The following is an 18,764-nucleotide window of genomic DNA, read 5'->3' as shown; positions in this document are numbered from 1 at the left end:
TCCAATGCCATGTGGCAAGGTTTCAGTGCACAGTCTCAGTCTGACACCACAACTGTCCAGCAACTCTGACAAAAAAAACCCTCAGAATCTGCGTCAAAGCTGCCCTTTCTTTGCTGGCCTGCGAGGAGGGAGGGAATAAGGACATGGGAACGGGAGAGGGACGAATCATGGAGAGAGAATTGAGAGAGGAGAACGTAAGAGCTATCGCTGGTATAAATCAGCTTCGGTCCATTGGCTTCAGTGCAACTCAGCTGCTTTACTCCCCTTGAGGATGTGGGCCAATGGTTCACCTTAAAAGCTAACAGCTCGTGTGTCCAATAAGCCAGGCCCCTCATCTTTTTCAACACGTAGGTGGTATGTTGTATCCCTTCCCCTGCCTTTGTGCCCTTAGGCTGTGGGCTGTACGGCTGGGATTCTCAACCTTTTCCTTTCTGAGCCTCCTCCAACGTGCTATAAAAACTCCCAGGTCTACCTGTGCCACAACTGGTTTTCTGCATAAAAAGCCCAGGGCTGGCATTGGGGGTAGCAAGCAGGGCAATTGCCTGGAGCCTCATGCCACAGGGGCCCCCACAAAACTACATTGCTCAGGCTTCAGCTTCAGCCCCGGGGTGGCGGCGCTCAGGGCCCCAGGCTTCAGTCCCATGCGGTGGTGCTTCGGCTTTCTGCCCTGGGCCCCAGCGAGTCTAATGCCGGCCCTGCTTGCCGGAGCCCCTGAAACCTGCTTGCAGCCCCTGGCCCCCTGGTTGAGACCCACTGCTCTATGGGGCAGGGACTGCCTCTTCCTCAGTGCATGGCATTCACCCGCAAGCCAAAGAATAGAGCTGGCTGGAAACTTTTCAGTGGGACATTTTGTTCACTGGAAAATACCCTTTCCTTGAAATCAAAACCGTTTGCAGGAACATGTCTATGACAGTGAATTTTCCTTTTTGGAACCAGCAGGGGCGGGGGGGTGGGGAGAGAAGCATTTTGCTCAGATCTAAACATTCCATTTGAGCCTCAGGTGCGGCTCAGTTTGGCATTTCAAAATGACTTTGGTTTGCAATTTATCCAGCGTGACCCTGGAATCACAGCAGTGTAGGGCTGGGCAGGACCCTGGAGAAAGCAGCAAATCCATCCCCCCAGGCTGAGGCGGTACCAGGTAAACCTGACCTACCCCGTCCCTGACAGATGTTTGTGCAACCTCCAGTGACAGGGATTCCACCCACAACCTCCCTTGGAGAAAACAGGGGAAGAGGGAGAAACACTCTGCTTTCCACTGAAATTGGAAACGAGGTAGCGAGCAGAGAGCAAGGAACAGCAGACGGCTTCAGATTAATGACACTGGGCCACGAGGTCACTTCCTATAAATTAACTCTGCTCCTTCGGCGCCAGTGGAGCCCCATCGGTTTATACCAATTCCCGTTTTGATAGTGCCCTGCTACCTGCTGTATACAGAAAAGGTTTTACAGCTTACATAATTGACACACTGGGAAACTCCTGGCTCCGTTTGTTCTGCCGCCGACCCACATTCCCAACCCTGGTTTTCCCTTGCTCACTCTGTCACAGGACAGGAGCGGGGGTGGTAAATCCAGCCTGCACACTCACGTAAAATCAAAATTGAAACCACATGTTCAATAAAGGCTGGGCATTGCATCGTGCCTCTAGCCCTTGGGACGCTGCTGCGGCTGTGTCCAGATCTGAGAGGCAGCCAAGCATAATTCTTGGAACTAACTGCCTGCTTAACAGCCTCCCTCTTGCTGCCATTGGCTCCCGATCGCTGGAAGATGAAGGGCACTTCTATCGCTTCTGTCTTGCTGCTGGCACTGGTGGTGCCCTGGAATGTGGAAAACCGCGTCGAAGGTGAGCTGCTTTGAAGTAGAAAGAACTGGAGGAAAGGCTGGGTTTCCTGGGATGGTGGGGAAGACCTGCGGGTGAAGCTGATCCATGGTACTGCTCTGCGGTGTTATTTCAGAAAGCAAAGATTCCTTTAAGGAAGGAACAGGCCCCGTGTCCTGGGTGTGAGGCATAACCTGCCCAACAAAGAAATCCAAACAAGCCCGGGCTGCAGTTTGTTTTCTGAGTCAGGCGAGGGAAAGAGAAAGGTTCAGGATTAGCCAGACCCCCCGCCCCCCTCCCGAGCATCAGAGCTACACACTGTATCAGAGCTATACCCAGAGGCAGACAAAAAGACAGTTTAGCCCAGGCTTGTAATGTTAAACAGAAACTTTAAAAAAAAGGTAGCTGATAGATTGGCTAGAGCAGTGGGTTGCAAACTTTTTTTCTGGTGACCCAGTTGAAGAAAATTGTTGATACCCACAACCCAACGGAGCTGGGGATGAGGGGTTTGGGGCGTGGGAGGGAATCAGGGCTGGGGCAGAGGGTTGGGGTGTGGGGGGTGAGGGCTGTGGGTTGGGGCCAGGGATGAAGGGTTTGCGGTGCAGGAGGGGGCTCAGGGCTGGGGTAGGGGGTTGGGGTATGGGAAGGAGTCAGGGCTCTGGGCTGGGGGTGCAGGCTCTGGGGTGGGGCTGGGGATGAGGAGTTTGGGGTGCAGGATGGGGGGGTCCACATTTGCAGGGGCTCAGGGCTGGGGCAGAGGGTTGAGGTGGGGGAGGGGGTCAGTGCTCTGGGCTAGGGCGTGCGGGCTCTGGGATGGGGCTGGGGATGATGGGTTTAGGGTGCAGGAAGGGGCTCCAGGTTTTGAGGGGGGCTCAGGGCTGGGTCAGAGGCTTGGGGTGCGGACTTTCCTCGGGTGGCTCCTGGTCAGCGGCTCAGTGGGGGTGCTAAGGAAGGCTTCCTGCCTGTTCTGGCACTGTAGACTGTGCTGAGCCCCAGAAGTGGCCAGCAGAAGGTCCGACTCTTAGGTGGAGGCGCGCAAGGGGCTCTGTGTGGGTCTCGCCCACCTGCACTGCCCCTCAGCTCCGAGTGCCCCCCCCCCACCTAGGACTTGCTGCTGGTCACTTCTGGGGCGCAGCGTGGTGCCAGAACAGGTAGGGACTAACCTGCCTTAGCCGGGCAGCCCCGCTAACAGGAGGTTTAATGGCTCGGTGAGCAGTGCTGACCAGACCCGCCGGGACCCAGTGCCTTCCATTCCGTGACCCAGTACTGGGTCTTGACCCGCAGTTTGAAAACCACTGGGCTAGATATTCAGCTCTACCCTGGGCAAGAATGAGTGTGCATCTGGGTGCCTAAATAGCACCTAGGCACACACATAATTAGGGATAACTGGCCCTCTGGGCATTCAGTTGGCACGGTGGTGTCCACAGCCATATTGCCTGTGCACAGGCTCTTGGTAAAGGCTTGTATTTGTGCATCCCAGGGTCTGAAAATGTGGCCCATTATTTGCATAAGAATATTACAGGACAGTAAGGTGATATGTTACATGGAGGCTGGTGACATCTGAATGTGGGTATGAGTCGAATCTATCCAACATACAAAAATGAACATGGATTGGGCATGTGCACACAGACCTATAATTGCCTGCCTCTCTCCGTGGTGGGACACTCTGTTAGAAATGAATTAGGCTGAAGCCAATAGCGATCTATAGAAATATAATAGATTTGACGAGGCAGAGTTCTCTGCTGGGCTCAAGGCTGGTTTCCTTGAGGAACCTTCTAGAAGAAGGCGTTGCTACGTATCACACAACAAGGGTAATCAGAGACAGTCCTAACTCAACAGGAATGGAGCCTAAACTTTTACCGGGGGCCCCCGCAGAAGAGCTGGTGTAGAGACTGAGAAATAACAGGACCTTTAGAATCCTCGGCTGCATATAATGTTACACCTCTACCCCAATACAACGCTGTCCTCGGGAGCCAAAAAATCCTACCGTGTTATAGGTGAAACCATTATATTGAACTTGCTTTGATCCACCGGAGTGCACACCCCCCCTCCCCTCCCCGGAGCACTGCTTTACCGCGTTATATCCGAATTCGCGTTATATTGGGTCGCGTTATATCAGGGTAGCGGTGAACATACTAGACTATTACTTTCGCTTAGGATTGCAAAATCTGTGTCCTGCTAGAAGTAGCAGGAATCTCTGTGATACTCCTCATAGAGGCTTTTCAATAAAGAGTCATTTTATGGGCTCTATCTAGGATTTAACGGGGAGGTTTATCTAAACCAGTGATTCTGAGCTATTCGCTTTTCCATCCCAAGACCCCCCCCCCAACTAACTGGGACCCCATCTAGCAATGGGGCCTGGGCAAGGCAGAGTGGTCATGACCTCCAGGTTGGGAATCTATAGTTTGAACCGTTCTACAGCAGAGGTAGATTTCTCTGTTCAATAAGACAGTTCAAAAACCTTATAGAAAGGTTCTCATGTTCTATTAAATTCTGCAGGACTGTTCCATAAGGCTTTACCCAGTTCATGTGGATGGGCATTAGGTTTTGTTTTGCTATAATTATTTTTAAACCTTCCATCATCTTGATCTCCCACTTTTCTCATAATGCAACTTCTGTCCTTCTTGGCCAGCTGGAAGTGGCAGAAGACTGTGCTGTGTCTGACTTCCCTTGTGAAGTCTCCAGTCAAGATGTTTATAATCAGAGGCGCAAGCTGCCAAGTAGGGATGTGAGTCAGGGTAAGAACATGTCCAAAGCTGGGGGATGTCATAGCCAGCGTTTTTGTTTGGCCCATTGCAGAGACAGGAGCCAGTACAGAATCAGAGCCGCGCTTTCCTCAAAGAGAAACTGCTGAGCTTCAGTTCATTTGCAAATTTGACACCATCAGCTCAGGATTAAACAAAGATTGTGAATGGCTAGCCAACTACAAAAGCAGTTTCTCCTCCTTTGGTGTTCACACCTCAGCTGCTAGAAGAGGGCCTCATCCCAGGGCCAGCTCTAACATTTTTGCCTCCCCAAGCAAAAACAAAGAGCGCCCTCCCGCCCCCCAAGCGTCACGTCTCCCCGCCCCTGAGCTTCACCCAGTCCCTGGTCAACGAGCGTCGCGTCGTGTTGCCCAAGTCCTCGACCCACCGAGCGTCGCGCCACCCAAGTCCCCCACCCCCCCCAAGCGTCGCGTCGCACTGCCCAAGTCCCCCACCCCCCTCAAGCGTTGCGTCGTACTGCCCAAGTCCTCCCCCCAGAGCACCGCACTGCGCCGCACAAGTCCCCGACCTCCAAGCATCACGTTGCGTCGCCCAAGTCCCCCGCCCCCCGAGCATCGTGCCGCCCAAGTCCCTGCCCCCACAAGCATCACGTCGCGCCACCCAAGTCTTCGTCCCCCCGAGCGTCATGCCGTCCAAGTCCCTGCCCCCCCCGAGCGTCGCGTCACCCAAGTCCCCGCCCCCCCCAGGACAGTGACAGGCTTCCAAAGCCCCCCCCCCCACCCGTGCTGCTTGGCCGAACCAAAAAAAACCAAAAACAAACCCTGAGTGCCGCCCCTTCCCAGAGTGCTGCCCCAAGCACGTGCTTGGTAGGCTGGTGTCTGGAGCCGGCCCTGCCTCATCCTCCCGGATTGAACTGACCTCATTATCTCTAGACTGATTCTTGCCTGCATATTTATACCTGCCCCTGGAAATTTCCACCACATGCATCTGATGAAGTGGGTATTCACCCACGAAAGCTCATGCTCCAAAAAGTCTGTTAGTCTATAAGGTGCCACAGGACTCTTTGTCACTTTCCCCAATGTTCGCAGAAGGGGAAGGGTCAGATCTGGGGGTTGGGTCAGGCCTGTTTCTACTTAAGATAAAAAGAATGGCTCAGATTCTGGTCCCCCACTGTTCAGGGGGTGTATAATGGCTGTGAAAGGCTGCAATGGCCCCAGGGAGGATCCCTCTGGCATAGGGTTGCCAGGAGCAGGCCCAGGAGGGGTTGGGAAAGGGTGGGGCTGTAGCACTAGGGGAATTGTGGGGGTCTTGGAGCAGCCCACTGGCTACTAACCCCTGGAGCTGGCACTGTCCAGGCAGTTTAGTTTAAAGCCACCTTTCCTTCTCTTCTGTCGGCGCAGCCACTCCTGGAAGGCCCAGCACAGACCCAAGCTCAGTGGGAGTAACTGTGACTAGCGACACAAGTTTCAAAACAGCCCCAGTAATGACCTGCTGGCTGGGAAGGGGGGAGGGCGGCAGATTCATCTATACTGTAGTGTCCCCATGCCTCAGTGGGGCCCAGCTGAGAATACCAGATTCAGGACAAACTGCTGAGCAATAGGACAGACTCACCCCAAACTGGTGGTTATTCTAGCATTAGATTACACCAAGCCAGTAGCCAAAGGGAACTTCTCTCTCACCACACCAGTTAACAAACATCAAACATGCAGTCGCCTTCGGCATTCCAGCCCCCGGCTCTCCACCCAGCTACTGGACTTTATGGTGAGTGGTTACTGAAAACCAATTTAATCAGATATCGGGGCCTTCCAATCCCAAGGGATCAGGATTTAGCCAGGTCAATATATAACAGATTACCCAATAATCACGCGGATGCCAGTCCTTTAGTAACCAAAAACTAAAGCGTTCATAATATAAAGAAAGAAAGAAAAAAAGCAGAGACTTATTGAATGGTGAAAGGAAACATGTACATGCAAGTGGTTGCAAAGGCCTTAGATCAGGTTTGTAGCCATGATGGAATAAACTGCTAGTTTGCAAAAGTCTCTCTGGAATCGTTCACACAGATGGGGGTCATCAGTCCTTGTTAGACATCCAGTTCAGAGAAACAAAGCAGGAAATGAAAACAAAATAGCGATGTCTCGGGTGTCTTTTAATCTCCTCTGCCATGTGCATGGAAAATTACTGTCCCAAACAAAGCCCCACACCCCCAGTTTGTGGAAAGGTACAGGCCCAAAATGGAGTCCAGGGTCACAAGAGCATGTCACATGTCCTTGCATGGTTGGCTGATTCACAGAGCTTGGCCACTGGCCCACTTGGTGTCTGAGGCATCCTCAGGGCGAGCTATCTGGACAGAATGAATTTCTTTTATAGCCCATTGTGAGAGCTGAGTGTTCTTGATGGGCCATCAACACAGAGCTATCTAGTCTTGATGTATATCTCTTTGAGAGGTGTCACCCAGGAACAAACACATCTGAGATGCAAATACATTAATAACTTTACATATAAAGATGAGACATGGATTTAAACAGGATCATCCTACTTAGCAAAGCATTACTTTTCCATTGACACCTTACATGACATACTTTGCACAAGATTTGTCGCAACTGTGTAACAGGAGTTGCAATAATGATTCACTGGTCATCTTTGCCAATACACCATCACACCTAGAGCTACCCACTGGGGTCTATAGACTGCAGAGTGCTTATGGAGCAAAGCTCAACTAACCAGATATATCTTGTTGAGAGCAAACAGCCCAGCCCCTTCGAGTCCCGTCCCAATGCGAATCCCCTCCCCCCCTTGCAATGCGTACTTTACTCTCTGGGCAGGGCTGGCTCCAGGCCACAGCGCGCCAAGCGCGTGGTTGGGGCGGTACACCGTGGGGGGCGCTCTGCTGGTTGCTGGGAGGGCAGCAGGCGGCTCCGGTGGACCTGCCGCAGACACGCCTGCAGCAGCTCCACCGGAGCGCAGGACCAGCTGACGGTAAGCAGAAACACCTGCGGGAGGTCCACTGGAGCCACGGGACCGGCGAGTGGCAGCAGGGCCAGCTTTAGGCTGATTCGCCCGATTCCTGGGAATCGGGCCCCGCGCCTAAGAGGGTCCCGCGCTTTAGGCGCCTTTTAAATTTTTTTACTTACCCTGGCTGCGGTCTTCCATGGCCCCGCTCCCTTGACCAAAGCACCGGTGGGAGAGCGGTTGCCCCATTGCCCCGCTCTCCTGGCTGGAGCTCTGACCAGAGCGCGGCAAGCCCCGCGGCCCCGCTCTCCTGGCTGGAGCTCCGGCCGGAGCGTGACAAGCCCCGTGGCCCCGGCTGGAGCTCCGGCCGGAGCGCGACAAGCTCCGCGGCCCCACTCTCCCGGCTGGAGCTCCGGGCCCTTTAAATAGCCCCCAGAGCCCTAGGGTAGCATGGGACTCTGGGGGCTATTTAAAGGGCCAGGGCTCCAGCTGCCTCTGCCACCCCGGTCCTTTAAATAGCCGCCGGAACCCCGCCGGAGCCCCGCTGCCCCCATGCATTCCCACGGCTATTTAAAAGGTCCGGGGCGGGGTAGAAGCAGGGGAGTCCCGGGCCCTTTACATAGCCCCCAGAGCCCTGGGATAGCGGGGGCCTTGGGGGCTTTTTAAAGGGCCGGGGCTCCAGCTGCCTCTGCTGTACCCCCTGCCCTGCCCGCACCAGCCCCGCCCCCCGCTGCCTGCAGCCAGCTCTGCACCCTCCGCCCATAGCCAGCCCCTACCAAACCCCCTGCCCTGTCTCCAGCCAACCCCTGTCACACACCCCTGCCCGCATCAGCCCTGCACTGCCCGCCCTACCCTGTCTCCAGCCAACCCCGCTGCACCCCCCGGCCTGAAGCCAGCCAGTCCCATACTCCTGTCTCCAGCCCTGCCAACCCTTGCTGCACCCCTCTGCGGCCCTGCCTGAAGCCAGCCCGCCCCACATTCCCCTGTCTCCAGTCAGCGCCACACCCCTTGCCCTGCCTGCAGCCAGACCCTACCTCCAGTCAGCCCCTGCCCTGTCTCAAACCAGCCCCATGTCCACTGCTGCCCTGCAGTTCCCAGGCCAGTAACCTGCACACCTGCTTCAATGAGGGGGGGCAGGAAGCAACGGGGACCCACACATGTGCACACCCCCAGGGAGTGGCGGGGACCCACACATGTGAAACGGCAGTCATTAATAACCAATCAACAGCATATATGGTGCAATGTACATAATATACAATTTTATTATTTATATAGTTATGGAAAGTAAATAATACATGGAAGAAATGGAAGGCTTTTTTTTACACTTTTTTCTTTTTAAGTCATCCCTGCCAGGGCCCCGCCAAAAGTGTTCGAATTGGGCCCCGCACTTCCTAAAGCCGGCCCTGAGCGGCAGAGCGCCCCCCGCGGCGTGCCGCCGTGCTTGGGGCGGTGAAATTGCTAGAGCCGGCCCTGTCTCTGGGCATGCACTCGGAGTATGTACGCAGAGCTGGCTCAGGCTGTAAAATTGCTGTGTGGATGTTCAGGCTCAGGCTGGAGTCTAAGGTCTGGGACCCCATAAGGGGGGAGGATCCAAGAGCCCCAGCTCCAGGCCAAGCCAATTTTTAGCTCTGCAGCCCGAGCCTGAGTTGGCTGACCCAGGCCAGCCACAGGGTCTTTCATTTCACTGCAGACCTACCTCACTGGCTAAGGGTCAGACGCTGCCCTCCTCCCACCTTGCTCCTGTGGAGTAGCACGGAACTCTGTGAGTAATCCTCTCGCTTGCCAAAGGGTCGCTCACTGCGGTTGCAGAATGTGGTCCTTGATGTTGAAGGTTTGGTGATTCTATTCCACTTACTACAGCAAATATTTGTATAACTTCCCTGAATGGGAGAAACCAGGCACCACAGCCCGGCCCACTTAGTGCTGATTATGAAGGGAGACCCTTTGGCCTCCTCTGTAATTCATTAACTAAACCACAGGAACAAAGAGAGAACTCAGGAAAAAAAATACCATAAGGAAGTTATGGGGTGGAAGCAATGATTTTAATTTAGCTAAAAGGAGCATGGAAGACATGCCAGTCCAAACACGCTCCAACGCCAAAGCACGCAGGGAAGAACGTAAGGCTTGATTGTGCAACCCCTGCTTACAGTGGACGGGCAGTAGCCTCAGTGAAGTCAATGGGCTCACTCGCAGGAAGAAAGTCTCCCCAATGTGTGGAAGGATGGCACCATTTGGCCCATATTGAGCAAGATGCTATTTTTGCAGAAGGATGTTTTCAGTAGCCATGTCTTAGAAAGGCTACCTGGGATGTGTCTATGGCTCTCATGTTAATATCTAAGCACGGGGAATAGTTATGAGAAAACTCACAGAAGTTCTCCCAAGGTGTTTTCTTTGCACTTTTCCCCAACTCCCAGGAGGTGCTCAGAGACTGAGCGTATGTCCACACAGCAGCTGGGCAGGTGCTCTGCTTGAGCTAGTGCACTAAAAATCGCCGTGTAGTCAGAGTGGCACGAACACCTTCTCAGGCGAGCCACCCAAGTGCAAGTCTGCCCAACCCTGGGGGTATGTACTCGGCCGCTGCAGCCCCACCCCTATTTTTAGCACACTACCTGGAGTGGAGCTAGCACCTGCACAACTACTCTCTCTGGGAAGCACCTTCCAGCTGCTTTGCAGACATACGCTCTATGGCAACAGGCACCTATGTACAAACTCTATGTTAAGCGACAAGGTGGGTGGAGTTTATTTGTATGGAAGCCATTGCTGGGGAAAAGGCTATGTACAGGATGGGCAGCAATAGAGCAAGCTTACCTCATAGTGCCCCATCAGTGACAGTGCCTCAGCCCTGACCTGTAGAGCCACTCATCCTCTGCGACCTTTGTGCTGAGAGTGCCAGCAAAGGGGCCAACGAACGACCGCTGCAGCAGTTGCTTTTGTGACAAAGACACGAGCCACCAGGACCTGGACTGAGACCCATTAATTTGTTTCACAAATGCCACCAAACAGACAAGGTAGGGGAGGTGATATCTTGTATTGGGCCAGCTTCTGTTGGTGAGAGAGAGAGAGAGAGAGAGAGAGAGACAAGCTTTGGAGCTTACACAGAGCTCTTCTTCAGGGCTGGGAAAGCGTCACAGGTAAATACAAGGCAGAACAGAGTGTTTGGCATAAGTAGTTACCGCATATCTCAGGGAACCATTCAAGGTGAAGTGACCCATTAACACTACTCCAGTCAGAGGGAGGAAAAGGGCCAGGGGAGGGGATTGTTAGTGAGCTATAGATTGTTGTAATAATCCATAAATCCAGTGTCTCTATGCCGGGGTGGGCAAACTACTGCCCGTGGGCTGCGTCCGGCCCGTAAAACCTTATAATCCAGCCCCTCAAGCTTCACTGCCCTGCTCCAACTAGGATGACCAGATGTCCCGATTTTATAGGGACAGTCCTGATTTTTGGATTTTTTTCTTATATAGGCTTCTATTACCTCCCACTCCCGTCCCGATTTTTCACACTTGTCTGGTCACCCTAGCTCCAGCACTCTCGTCTGGGAGCAGGGTTGGGGGCTTGGTCCGCTCCGCCCGCCCAACGCTCCGACATGATGCGTGTGAGGACACTTGTGTTACTCCAGTGTCCAACTCAAACACACCTCATGCACCATCAGTGCCTAGAAGGTGCAAGCCCAGGTGCCTGCTACTTGTTGGCTTAGGTGACTTTCCTACCACCCCAGGCAACTAGATTGTGGGCTGTCGGGACCTACCTGGGAGGAGATTTCTGAAAGCAGAGAGCTGGTGAATCTCAGCGTGTTCCTATGACTGGAAGCTGATGCTCGACGAATCCAGGCTAGAGAGAGGGCCCAGTTTTTTCACAGTGCGTGCAATCTTGTAAAACAGAGTCTGATTTTGTGTTGTCACTGTTGGAATATGGCGTGTTAATTTTGTGAGCATTCATGGCCTGCCATACAATTTCCATACCCAGATGTGGTCCTCCGGCCAAAAAGTTTGCCCATCCCTGCTCTACTCAGGCCAAGAGTTTTAGTGTCTCATGTAGTTTTGAATTTAAGCTCCCAGGCTAACCTTTTGAAAGTGCTGTGATGGTTTCCTTTGAAGCTGAGGACATGCTCTGGCTGACCTCTTTGTGAGAAGTGTTCACACACAGGTGATGTGGTGCTTTTGATCTTTTATAATTTTCCTGTGTAAGTTCGTTTGGGAGCACGATGATTGTCTGGTTTTACCCACATAGTTGCTATTAGGGCATTTAGCGACGATGCCGTTCAGATTTGAACTGCAGCCCCACAAGCAAGAGTTTCTGTGCATTCCCCATCCGTCCTGAGCCCACTGGGGGCTTTTATTTAAGGATGTCTCAAGAATCTTTTGTATTCACATGCTTTTGCTGCTAGGGCCTTCCCCTAAATTCGTAGAGCACTCACTTAGCCCTGATGAGAACATGGTTGCTAGGATTTGTTTTCACTGATGCAGCACACTTCCTTTTAAGATTGCCCAATTTGAAAGCAGGCTTTTACTTCTCCATGCAGGAGGACAATGGGGATGATGTGCAGCTTTCATTGTATCCAGAGCACGAACTGATACTTACGTTTAATTTTTTTTTTCCTTAGGACAACCTAAAGCACATGTGAAGTGCAAAAAATTATGCACCGAATTTTCACAAAAACAAATACCCCAGAAACTGTTGAAGACCTATAGGAAGACAGAACCATCATGTCCCAAAGCCGCTATCATGTAAGTACTTTTCTACTATGTGGTTCCCTTTTCAGAATTGATTAATTTAATTTGCAACTCTGAGAATAAATGGGCCAAAATCCTGCACAGATCCTCGTTTTGGTGCAAAACACATTCTGGAAACTGCCCACGGGCTCCAGCTGAACGCAGGGCTCCATCTTTCTAGGTGATGTACACACACATAGTGAGGCAGGGCTTGCCCTGAAAGAGTTCACAAGCTAAATACACAAGACAGGCAGAAGAAAGGAAAGATTATGAGGACTGTTTTACAGATAGGGGACCAATGGAGATGAAGGCTTTGTCCACACTTACAAGTGCTGCTGCAGCACCACTGGAGCGCTTCGTGAAGATGCTATCTACACTACGTCGACAGGAGAGCTTCTCCCCCTCCTGGAGAGGTGGTAGCTATTTCGGCAGGAGAAGCCCTCCCATCGACAGTGCCGTCTACACCAACAGTTAACATCAGTATCACTGAGTCACTCAGGGCTGTGGATTTTCCCTGAGCAATGTAGTTATAGTGAGATGAATGAGTAGTGTGTAGACCAAGCCTAAGTGTTTTGGACAAGGTTCTACAGGAAGCCTGTGGCAGAATCAGGACCTGAAGAGTAGGCCTCTGCCTTAAGCACAAGTCCAGCCTTCCACTCTGGGAGCCCCTGGGAACTCATTAATTCATTTTAAACAAACCTGACAATTGCTACATGTGGTTTTAATGTATAAACACTTTATACAGCTACCAGAAATTCAGCCCCGGAGAAAAGGCTGGGGAAATATTTCAACCTTTTTAATAGTTTACTTAGCCTGGGCCAAATTCAGCCCTGGTTTTAAGTGGGTGCAACGCTCCAAATTTGTTACAGATTTGGGGCCAGCTCCTCGGCTGATGTAAACTGGCATTGCTCTACTAACATGGGCGAGACCAGAGCATGATCAAGTGGCTCAGGTTCCAGGCTGGGAGTCATGAGTAGAGCTGCTCAGAAAGTATTTTTGCTCTCTCCCCCACCCCACAGGGAAAATGTGGATTTTTTTGGAAGAAAAATAGGAAATCAGACATTTTTGGCAAAAACCGTTCAGCTGAAAATATGAAAGTCTTGATTTAAAAATGATACTTTGGTGCCTCATGGTAACTGTAGTTTGGGTGCTTCAAGCTCCCATTTTCCTCAATGGCCTGGGCTGCCTGGATGGACTACATCTCCCATGTTGCACTATAGTCTCCCCCTCTTGATGCAACCCATCATAGACGTCCCCGGTTGTAGTGGCTCATGGGAGATGGAGTCTAGCTGGGGAAACCAGCCCCAGAGAATGGAGGGAGGGGGAATGAGGCAGTCAAAACAACTCCCGTGAGGCACCATGGCAGAATTTCCAGATCACAGCTTTTCCACTTTGGTTTCCAGCTGAAAAATTTGGGCATTCATTTTTTGGGGTTTTTTTTTTTGTTTGTTTGTTTTGTTTTTTCTGGACAAAAAGTCAAAATTTCCCAGGAACACGGACGCTTTTTCTTAAAAATTGCATTGAGTCAAAAACCTACCAGCTCGAGTCAGGAAAGCTGAGTTCTGTTCCCCATCTGGCCAGTGACCTGCCTCTTTCCCCTCCTACTGTTGATCTGCTCTGTTTATTGAGATTGTAAACATTTTGGGCCAGAGGCTTGTCTCTAGTTATGTACACATTGCACAACAGAGCCCTGAGCTCAGTAGGGGCCTGTAGGTGCTAAATAATAAATAATAATCTGGCATCAGAGAGTCAAAAACATGGAGTCCCATGATGCCATATTTGCAGCCACTTTACAGAGCAGAATTGTACTTTCAGTGTTAGTCTGGCCCTGCTCCCATTGCAGTGGGTGGAAAAATTCCCTTCGGTTTCAGTAGGAACAGGATCCAACCCTATTTGTGATTACACAGTTGGCCCCTCTTAACTTCATTACAGCATCCACAGGTGAAAATCGGGTCAACTGCCCCATTTCAAAATAGTTACTTTAACAATGAACAGGAAAGAGAAAGTCAGGAAATCATTCATCACATTAGATCATGACTCAAACACCAGCTGATTATATCTCTGTCTCCTGCACACCAGAACATGGCTATATTTAACTTTCAGAAGTAATTGGGAAAATGGAATGTCTGGAGCTTCTGCCAAGGTAGTATGAGCTTCCTCATGGCTGCTTTTATCCAGGCTTTGCATATTTATCAGCTCTTCCATTCTGTTTCTTGTGATTGTTGCTGTTTCTGGTCTCTCTTCAGATTTGTCACTCAGAAGAATAAAGAGTTCTGTGCAGACCCAGAGGCGAAGTGGGTGAAGGGAGCAGTCCAACAGCTAAACCAAGCAAGTGCTCCTCTGAATCTGCCACTTTCAAGCACCATCACTTCTGCAGTTGTGCAAGAAGGGGCAAGAGTTTTTCACAGATTAGTTGGCGATGCTGGCTCTAAACCAACACAGCCCAGTGTTCCGGCCAGTCTCATTCATGGGGCTGGCACACTGGTTTCACATGCAGTATACAGATCTGTTGTGAGGACGGAGGAGCCCAATGTATCCATATTGACTGTGCAAGAGACCAAGAGGTCTTCTACAAAATCCTTCTCTGCATTACAAGAGACTGTTACTCCATCTACTGTCCACCCTGAGCCTGTTGCCGACAGCAGTGAAGTTTCCATAAGATCTGTTACAACGCCAGCGGCTGACATACCAGACAGCACTTCCAGCAGATTTCATTCAGTTCCCACCCCTGTCATGAAAAGCTCTGAGAGTTTCATAGAATCTAGAAACAAGTCCACAGGATCTACTATCAGTCCAACAACTGATATACCTAGCACAGCTCCCAGCAGATTTAATTCAGATCCCACCACTGCTATCAAAGGGTCTGAGAGTCCCATACAACCTACATACAATTCTGTAGGCTCTACTAGAAATCAAACAGCTGGTGGACTTGCCAGTGCTCCCAGTAGATTTATTTCAGATGCTCCATCCATTGTAAATGGCCCTGAGATTGCCAAGTTATCACCTACGTTGCCGACAACACCTTCTCTACTAAAATCTGTTCCCAGCAAGCCTGTTATAGGCCTTACATCTATAGGGCAAGTGACTGAGAACTCTACCATAAAACCCACAGCTGTTCTAAATGGAAGTGATGCCACCAAGGGATCCACTCCACACCCCACATCTCCTGGAGGAGAAAGTAGTTCTGTCAGTCCCGACAGTGGTTATGAAAGAGATGCTGTTAGTGACTCTACGGCTGATGCTCGCACAGGTAGCTACTTATCTCTTTTAGGAAAGAAAGATCCTTCTCACTCTTTTCCTGAATTCATTTCATCTACAGAAACGTCAGTCCTTTCTGTCGGAAGCTTCCCACTTCAGAACAGAGCAGAGGGACCTTCAGATGGTCCCTTGGCATCCAGCATTTTGCCTGCATCCCGAACCCGCATCCTCAGACTTGCTTTGCTGGCGAGCATTCTCGGTATTTGCAGTGCCGCTGCATGGATGTATGTAAAGGCCAAAAACTGCCCTGGAAACTCAGCTAAAGAAATGATATAAAGCTTGCTCTTTAATCAGCAGGGCTCTCGAACTAATGAATATGCTATGGAAGCCATCTGAATCCTTCATAGCATGGACTTGGGTTGCTACTGCTAATAGGTGGACTCTAGGATGTTTCTCTAACAGGGAGCAGGGAGGCTAAACCTCACACTAATCAGGTTTATACTGGACTAAGCCAAAAAACAATGCAAGGCAAATGGGCCAAGGTAGAGAGACTCTAAGGAAACTCACAGCTTCTGAGTGGAATGCCAAAAAATACCCAGGGAGCCAAGGGCGAAGTTTTAGGAATGAGTTGGTTGTCTTTTGTCTTGCATCATTATATGTAAAGGTCACAGCAGTTATAGAGCAGCTCATTTGCTGTTTGCCACTCAGTGCCAAAGGCATGTTTTTGAACTGGTATTGGAAGAGTTCCATTCTGGCACCATCCAGCTAAAAACCCAACCAAGCTGCTCTCAAGCTGAATGCTACGCCACCTCGAGCCTCTCCCTGCCTGAAGCGTGTGGTCCCAAACTTTGCACTTGTTACCCGTCTGCTGCTTCACTCCCTGCACTTTGGGTCCCCATGTGGGGCCATTCTGTTCTGATTCTGTTTGCGTGATACCTGAGGTGTCACTCAACTGGTTGCTGGCTGTTCCAGTCTTCAAGAGCCAACCGTGTCACTAACTGTTACCAGACCTGACCACTCTGAGTCCAGTGTTCCAATGGGGCTGCCTAAAGTTAGACCTCGGAATCCAGATTTTGGCAGCTAAACACCCACTGGAGGCAACTGTATACACACACACACACACACACACACACACACACACACACACACACACACACACACACACACACATAACGAATCCAGTGCTGCGCTTATTGACTTCAATGTGAACAGGTCTGGACTTCCAGAATCTAAATGTGCATGCAGAAAAAGAAAGTTAAACATGTATAACAAAAGCTAAGACACATAAAATGCAACTGCTTTATCTGCATAATACACAAGTACATACAAACAGTAGAACAAGCTAGCCACAGCTGATTCTGTACTCAACTTCTGGGAAAGAAAAGCTGGACAAGGCATAGGTGCTGAGGTTACCCCAATTGGGAACCAGCAGACACACTTGTAGGGGAACTCTGACCCAGCAGCTGGGCTGATGGGTTTCATCTCAACAATATTTGTTTTTGCTCGAGAGCAAGTTCCCTTCCCCTTGGGTGTTGGTTGTGTAGATGGGGCTGGAGGTAACTTGGTACAAAGGATTCCGAATGTGATCGGATACAGTGTATACTTGAGTTTTATGTGTGAAATTCAGCCCTGTGCAGAGGCCCGGCACCCAATGACTAATGCATTACTTTAGCCCTATTTGGAAGTACATAGGCCTTCATGCATGGGGGTGAATTTAGCCCTATGGGAATAGGAACCCGTAGGTTGTCAGAATGATGTACAAAGGATAGTCCTTTAAATACAAAATTTAGCCTTTTATTTTTATAGTACATAGCTTTAGAAATATAATGCAAATGCAGAGTGCAGGCTACTGATCTCCTAACCCGTCCCTGGCTAGTGAACGTTAGCAATGCCTAGGACTGACAGATGCCTTCAGTACAAAACGGTGTCCTCTTGGTGTTCTAGCAATGAGCACGGACTTCATCACAGAATAGCTGGAGTTAGATGCTGCAGGAAGGAGGACTGGTGACTGAGTAGCTATTGTCTTCCCTCTTCCCACTAAGCCAGGTCTCGACTAATGATCCAGGAGGCTGTTAAGGGGCTCTTTGATGTTAGACCTGCAGACCTAAAACTGAGATCTGGGCCACTGAAAGATCCCAAGACACTTTTGTGAGAGAAAGGGCTTTACTTCCAGTGTCCTGGCCCAATGATGTCTCAGATTCTGCTCCTTACATTCCTCCTGTGGCTGTTTATATAGGGCGTGAAGGGCTATTCCTCCTTTCTTGATCAAAAGGTTATGGTGTCATGTGGTGTATGGCGAGAAGCTGGCTCCTTCCATTTCAGTGGTGGGGGCAGGGCTGGCTTTAGGAGGTGCGGGGCTCAATTCAAACAGTTTTGATGGGGCCCCGGCAGGGATGACTAAAAAAAAAAAAAAAAGAAACCATGTAAAAAAAACATGTGGGGCTTGTACTCACTGGGCAGTGCTCCAAGTTTTTGGTGGCACTTTGGTGGCGGGTCCTTCACTCCCTCCAGGTCTTCAGTGGCACTGAAGGACCCGCCGCCAAAGTGCCGCTGAAGACCTGGAGCGCCCCCGGGTGAGTAAAAATTAAAAAGGCGCCTCTAGCCAGGAAAGAGATACTCACTGGGCGCGGGGCCCTCTTAGGCATGGGGCCCAATTCAGGGGAATTGATGGAATAGGCCTAAAGCCGGCCCTGAGAGGGGGCAGTGACCTTTAAATGTGGGCTGCACAGGGCAGGAGCAACCCTAATGCCTCTAGCAGCAGGGCAGGTGTGGAACAGGTGGAGCATGTTTTCCCTCCAGCACCGTGCCCTAGCCACTTGGCCATGCCCTCTTACCCAGTCCACACTCACCCAGATAGAGTTGATTGCCCCTGGCTGTGCTAAGGGTCATTTTTTACACTCAGGGCTGCAAGCATCCATATTGTGTAGGATAAGGCAGCTAGGGAGTTCTTGGGGCAGCTACCTGGCCAGTGTGTTGGCGGAACTTTGGAATTCCTTTCAGCTAATAATGGGCTAGGAATTATTTAAAACAGTTGCAGTTTCTTAGCAAATGCAAGGTCACACTGGGCCCAATCTGCCGCCACTGGAATCAGAGGCAAACTTTGCCGTTGACTTTTACTGGTACAGGCTTGGGATTATTATTTCTTTAAAAAATCCTGCACACTGGTCATCTTGGCAGGGTGCAGGAAGACTGACTGTCCAGCATGGACCTTTGTTATATTGGGGTGATATGGCTGGAAACAGGGGCTTCCAATTGCATTCTCTGTAGTACTGAAAGTATTTAGTTTAAAGCACAAGGTGAAAAGGATTGGCCCCTGATATATGTATCGTATTCTCTTTAGTATTTTTGTAAGAAAAAAACCAATAAAATTCTATGACAAAAGTCA

The 18,764-nt window shown here is 50.7% G+C and overlaps 1 protein-coding gene across 1 annotated transcript; it reads left to right on the top strand.

Annotated features, from left to right (window-relative positions):
• The first annotated feature begins 1,532 nt into the window (after nt 1-1,532).
• Nucleotides 1,533-17,761, top strand: LOC115660630 (mucin-12-like). The gene is made up of 3 exons (XM_030582210.1): nt 1,533-1,839; nt 12,073-12,196; nt 14,428-17,761. The coding sequence occupies exons 1-3, from the start codon at nt 1,764-1,766 to the stop codon at nt 15,713-15,715; spliced, it is 1,488 nt and encodes a 495-aa protein (XP_030438070.1). The 5' UTR covers nt 1,533-1,763; the 3' UTR covers nt 15,716-17,761.
• Nucleotides 17,762-18,764: the final 1,003 nt, after the last annotated feature.

The sequence above is a fragment of the Gopherus evgoodei genome, chromosome 12 (genome assembly GCF_007399415.2).
Source record: "Gopherus evgoodei ecotype Sinaloan lineage chromosome 12, rGopEvg1_v1.p, whole genome shotgun sequence".
NCBI classification, from domain to species: domain Eukaryota; kingdom Metazoa; phylum Chordata; order Testudines; family Testudinidae; genus Gopherus; species Gopherus evgoodei.
Note: the sequence above shows the minus strand (reverse complement) of the source record. Positions and strands in the feature narration are given on the sequence as shown.

Excerpts from the sequence above, each read along its gene's own strand:
- LOC115660630 (XM_030582210.1), top strand. The coding sequence starts at position 1,764 with ATGAAGGGCACTTCTATCGCTTCTGTCTTGCTGCTGGCACTGGTGGTG. Across the intron at positions 1,840-12,072 it reads TGTGGAAAACCGCGTCGAAG|GACAACCTAAAGCACATGTG; the intron begins GTGAGCTGCTTT and ends TTTTTTCCTTAG. Across the intron at positions 12,197-14,427 it reads TGTCCCAAAGCCGCTATCAT|ATTTGTCACTCAGAAGAATA; the intron begins GTAAGTACTTTT and ends GTCTCTCTTCAG.